The sequence below is a fragment of the Amblyomma maculatum genome, chromosome 8 (genome assembly GCF_055883805.1).
Source record: "Amblyomma maculatum isolate TAMU_Amacu chromosome 8, ASM5588380v1, whole genome shotgun sequence".
NCBI lineage: Eukaryota > Metazoa > Arthropoda > Arachnida > Ixodida > Ixodidae > Amblyomma > Amblyomma maculatum.
Genome location: NC_139351.1, coordinates 96,376,499 through 96,382,170, shown reverse-complemented (window position 1 = coordinate 96,382,170; position 5,672 = coordinate 96,376,499). Strand labels below are relative to the sequence as shown.

General features: G+C 47.2%; 1 protein-coding gene across 1 annotated transcript; it reads right to left on the bottom strand.

Moving 5' to 3' along the window:
* Positions 1-1,572: 1,572 nt before the first annotated feature.
* On the bottom strand, positions 1,573-4,449 carry LOC146181892 (solute carrier family 61 member 1-like). The gene is made up of 2 exons (XM_084575571.1): positions 3,963-4,449; positions 1,573-2,880 (listed from the first exon to the last, which is right to left on the bottom strand). Exons 1-2 carry the CDS (start codon positions 4,296-4,298, stop codon positions 2,023-2,025), a joined length of 1,194 nt encoding a protein of 397 aa, XP_084431697.1. The 5' UTR covers positions 4,299-4,449; the 3' UTR covers positions 1,573-2,022.
* Between the last annotated feature and the right edge of the window lie 1,223 nt (positions 4,450-5,672).

Genomic DNA, 5,672 nt, shown 5'->3' with positions numbered 1-5,672 from the left:
CAGGGAAGCAGTAGGATATGCTTGAGGCCCGCCCGTAAATTGTCTTAGTTCACTGAAGCCCTATGGTCAGTGGATATTGGCATTTGGCCTTGTGGTGCCACGTTTTGAAGAACACCGCGCCTCCCGCTTTAATAGTTTTTTTATGGTTTCGCATTACTATTACCATGAACATTGTCACGCTCGAAGACATCAACGGAAGAAAGTCTGGCAAAGCATTGAAGCTGAATAGGTAGTTTTTGCCAAAAGCAACCAGGCTGCATATTTTGCTTCTCGCTTGTATTCTAAAGCCAACGTGGACTCTCGGAGGATCACAACTTGTTGAGAAGTGAGAACAGGAGCTCGCCTTTACTTTTCACAGATATACAGCTTCAGAAGTGGTACGAATTCTCTCCTACCCGACTGGCAAGCAGAGCACGCAGCCTGGTTACTTTCGGCAAAGACGGCACCTGCTGGATAGTGCTTTCCCGGTTTTTCTTGTTATATCTTCCATGACTTGCAAAACTTGCGCCTTTATAAAGGTTCTGCGATGTTGTAGATCTTAAGAATGCGCAGAAATGTTTACTTACTCGTGTGCCCCAAGCGATTTTAAAAAAAGTAACATCGAGTTTTCATATCTGGCACTACAAACCTCTTCAGAGTCATTAAATTACCCCTACCACAATTGTTTTGTTACCTCGCTCGCTTATTTCCTACGTTTTTCCACTTCGATAACCGGTTTGTTAGTCTCAAAGAGCACCGCTAATCTGCCCAGTCAAAGATGTGTTGCAGCAGGTCACTTCTCCGTAACGATTTCAGTTACTCGCGTTTGTCATTTAATCAATGCAGCTCTTTTTCCTCCCTACACGAAGCTCATAGTAGCTGCTGGATGTACCAGAGCTGCTGCCGAGTTTGACCTAAATGGAGGTCATATAGCTAATTGCCATTCACTGAGTACCTCCCTTTCAAAGTGTACTACGGTCATGTAAAAGCGGCTTGAAATGCAACACATGTCAAAGAACAGAGAGAAGTGACAGCCACACCAGAATTATTTGGAAGGTTAAAGCAGCTTCGAGATGCTGACCTCTGTTGGGTGCCAAGAAGCAAGTTCTGAGACGGGCGCAGGCAAACTTCAGACCCCACTTGGTGACCGAAACGTTGAACCGGACAGGCACAGAATGTAGAGGGTGCAGAGCGTGAAAAGTATCAGCTAAGTTCAATGAAGAATTATTTCCCTGCTATGAGATAACGCTGTGTTCAAATTATGACATTTAGATCCTACGTCAAACATGAAACAAACTATAGTGAGTGCCAGGCCTTCAGCTTTTTCCAGTGCACATTTTACCAGTAGTAATATGATGCAGTAGTGTGACTAGATGTAGCTGTTATTAGGCAACAAATGCTGTCCTTGAGTTAGAGCTCCGTCTGGGCCTGCTCAAGCAGCCGCTATGCAAGAGCACTCGAAACATAGGGCGAGCTAGAAGCCAGAATTCCGGTGTTAATGCTTGGCCTAAAGTCCCGAGACCACAGGGTTTTTTTTTTTAAGTGTAATCGGGCACTTCCAGTGTTTGCGGACCTGCCAGCATCCCCAACGGTGAAACTCAAACTCCTCCTCAACTTCAAAAACTGTGAGCTTTATGTGTATTTGTGTCGAGAGGATGGAGGGGCCAGAAAAGCCCCACTAGGAGGTCTAAAAGCAGACCGTGCGGAAGTTTATTCATCCCTACACATGACCTTTTATGTCTCAAAACTAACTCCAGTAGCTCATTTGTGCCTTTACTCACAAAATTACCACACAACTGACCGCACTTACACCAGACGTCTCCTTTAGTGCATGGCCCACAGTTTTCTACATAATTTGAAACTTCAATCGCCAATTCCCGCCGCCAGCTACGACCTTCACTGCGCAACGTCCGACAAACATCACGTCACAGTCTTGCTTGTTTATGCATCGTACTATACAAACACACCCCACCCTCAACCACACCAGCAGTCTTTCTTCCATCTTCTTTCAGTGCGGCTGACCAGCCCGGCGCCCTGCACACTTCACGCCGTCGGTTGGCCCTCCAGAGACTTGAGCACCTGGACAATCTTGAACTTCTGCTTCCAGCGCGCCAGCATCTGTACAGGCACTATGGAAAGTGCTACGAAGGCACAGCAGACAGCGAACACTCCACACAGGTAGTACGTGTCCATCTCCTGTCTCGCGACCAACATGAGGGCGGCGGCCGCTCGACCAAAGCATCTGGCGTAAGCTTCTTGCCTAGGCGACAGGCAGGAGCACACCCTGAGCCTCCTCACCGCGGCGCCCCAGAGTCCGATGGCAAAGTGGAAAGCTAGCATAGCCATCACGATGACGAGCACCGAATCCGGGTACATGGGCATGGCAGCTGATGCAAAAAACATGCCGACCGCCGCAACGATGATAGCCAGGGTCAACGTGTACCTAGGAGTTCCCTGAATCATCCGCACCACCCTGAAGAAGCAGCCACCGAAGACGTGGAAGAAGCAGTAAAGGGCGTACAGCAGGCCGACGTCCATGTTGGATGGATTCACCAGGGGTGCCCAGAACATCTCGACGATGGTACTGCAGCACCACAGGGCAGCCTCTGAGGACAGCACGGCAAAGGTGACGATGCGGTCGGACCTGTACGGTTCCACAAGGTCCTTGATGGGCTGCGGCTTGGGCGCCAGCCAATGGAAGCAGAAGAGTGCGCCAAGGATTATAGCGGATGTGCGGAACATGATGTAGCAGTCAAAGTACATGACGTCACAGAGCAGGCTACCGACGACGCCGCATGCCATGCCAAGGAAGCCGATGCCCAACATGATTGCCAGGTCTGAAGGGCGGGTCCGGGCGTGAAACTGGCCGAGGGCTAACGGGAAGAGTGTGAGAACGCTCACCTTCCAACATGTACGGGGGGAAGATGGAGAAAAGAGAAATTACCAGTCAGTCAATAAAGAGCTAAACCAGATCTTCGATAACTCTCCAAAAAGGCGCTACTAAGGAACAAAGCAGAATAAATTTCTATAGATTTCTAGGTGTTTTCTTTCGCCTTGTGCCAGTGTTTTACCTATATTTGAGACTTGTAAACAACTGGCTGAGCTTCATGCACAAATAATCCAAATCAAATTGCTGAAAAGCTTATTTTTGGCATTTTTTCGATGAAACGTTTTCACGCAGAGACTGAAAAATGCAACAAGAAGATAAATAAAACATGCAAAGAATGAATTATTAGGCAAGTACAGAATCAGGTAATAAAATTGATAACTGAAGGTGATTATTTACGAAATAACGCCAAACTTTCAGGTTTTAAGCCTTGAGGCAATTTCGAACTTAACACTTCCATAATGTGGAAGATTTTAGTTCTGTATTTCACGGTTCGTGAGCATTCTAGAGAGAAGCTATGCGGAAGAAAGTTCTGTATTCTACCTCATGACTTATATGAAATGCACTCGATGCTACAACTGAGAGGCGACGGCTAACAGAAGTGCGAACCAGAAACGCGAGTCTGGAAGTCGTGGCCATCGCGCTGACAATTTATACTCCCATTTCATCACGTTGTGAGACATTGCAGAGTTTTAACCCCTGATTGGGGTAGCGTTGCAGCTTGCCAGTCGAAGCCCACTTGCTTCGGTAACTCACAAGCTCTCAGTTTCGAATCCATGCACGATGTCATGGGATCGAATCCAGGTAACAGTGGCCGCGTTTCGATTAGAGGAGAAGTGACAGAGACGCCTACGCATTGTGTATCGTCCGTGCGCATTAAACAGCATTAGGCAGTGAAAATTAGGACCGAGCGCCCAATACGGGGGCTCTTTATTTCCGCATTCCATCATCCTCTCTTTCAAACACCGTTTCTTTACAGCACGGTTAAGGTGTCCGTGCTGAAGGAAAGAGTTACTCCCCTTTTCATTTCCTTATAACCACAACGCCCACTGAGTTTAATCGCGAAGATCTGGGAAGCCCGAAGAAGGTGACTTACCTTGGCCAACACTTTGGCGAACATCAGTGTTCCAACACGGGTGCTCTTTTTGAGCAAGCAGGACTGAATGAGCATGGCAAGAAGGAGAGGTGCGGACAGTTTCCAGCCAACCCTCTGGGACAGCGAGCGCCCCCACAGGTCGGCCAGGCAACCGCCCACAGCACCGGCCGCGTAGATTAGGGCGATGGTCGGCTGCTCTAGCTTGTTGTAATAGTAGAGCTTGTACTCGTACGGGTTCTGAAGTCGGTCAGCCACGACCAGGACAAAGTAGAAGACGACCGCATGCCACTGAGAAAACAGTGACAGCGACTTTTGCGGGGACCCGTCCGGCTTCATCGCGACGTCACAGCTTCAGCCTGGTTGGGAACGGTTCGGAGGGCTTCCGGATTGGTCGGGGTCACAGTACGAAGTAGTAGCGAGTGAAGGCCGTTCAGGTCAACCTTAGGTCAGGTCTGCTGGTGCTTCATGCTAACATCACGTCACGATGAAGACCTAAGTGGGTGAGCGATGAGTCGGGTCAAGGTTTGTTTAGGTTAGATGAGTGTGCGCTGTCAGTACGCCTAAAAGAGAAGTCGGCGAAGGGATTGATGGATTCAAAGTTATAGCTTTGGTTATCAAAATTAAAATCAAAGTACGGCTAAAGTTAAAATTCACTTTCAATGCAAGACTATTTTTTACTGGGTTCCAGAATGCATAGATACTGTTAGCAAAAATGATTTCATATATTTGGCGTATAAATGTGCTTCATTAGTGAAATAAAATTTGTTGGAAGTTTGGCGCTCGTGTTGTTCCTTTCTTCTTGTGTCCTGTCTTGTTCTGCGCTACAATCTCGCTATGTTCACGCACCAACAATCCCAAAAAGCCACGTTTTTGAGCAAAACCTTCGGCGCTCTTCTGTGTGTGGCTTCCTCCACCTTTCGTCGGTTCCCGCAGTGCCACACGAAAATTAGCTACCAACTTGTCCAATCCTCAAATCATACTGCAAGACGTACTCTATATCTTTTCAACTAACCCTTAAATTCAAAAGAATAAACATGTCTATAAACAAATAAAGATGACATGTACATATCGGAAGTCTTGGTGAGATAAAATCGTTATAACAGAGACTATAACGGTGGTATTCGCTTGCCCCTTTCTCGTCCGAGATCAGAACATTGGCTACGGCTTCAGCAAAGTCCCGTGAATTTTTGATGTCCTGCCGTATGGAAGCCTCGTCTGCGAAGGTGGCATAAATCAGAATAAGCTCTACGGGCAACTACTTCACATTTCATTCGAGCATCATGGTGATGCTAGGTTATCTCTATGAATCTAACCCGGCTTAGCGACAAGGCATAACTAAGCATAACAAAGCTTTAGCTTGCATAACCGGGCTTAGCCGAGCTAAGCCGCAGTCATATTTAGGGCACTGAAACGAAGAGGACAGCAGGCGGCGCTGACGTCTCATGTCAGGTATCACCTGAACTGCTACCATGACTTAGAATACATCTAGGTGTTACATTATCTAGCATTCCATTCCTTGACACCTTCACGTATATCCTGACTTAGCTCAGTTTCTGTATGAGTGTTCAGATAACACTGCGTCAGTAAGGATGTTCGGGATATACCGAATGTCAAAAGTTGTTTTTGTGCTGTTTTCAAACACTGCAGAATATCTGTCATAGAAAAACATTCAAGGTGTTGCTCTAACCATGTACTATCTACTTCGCTTCT

What these genes read in the sequence shown, in the direction of transcription:
- LOC146181892 (XM_084575571.1), bottom strand. Translation starts at nt 4,298, where the DNA reads ATGAAGCCGGACGGGTCCCCGCAAAAGTCGCTGTCACTGTTTTCTCAG. An exon ending in TCGCCAAAGTGTTGGCCAAG is followed by an intron (nt 2,881 to 3,962) that starts GTAAGTCACCTT and finishes ACATGTTGGAAG; the next exon opens with GTGAGCGTTCTCACACTCTT.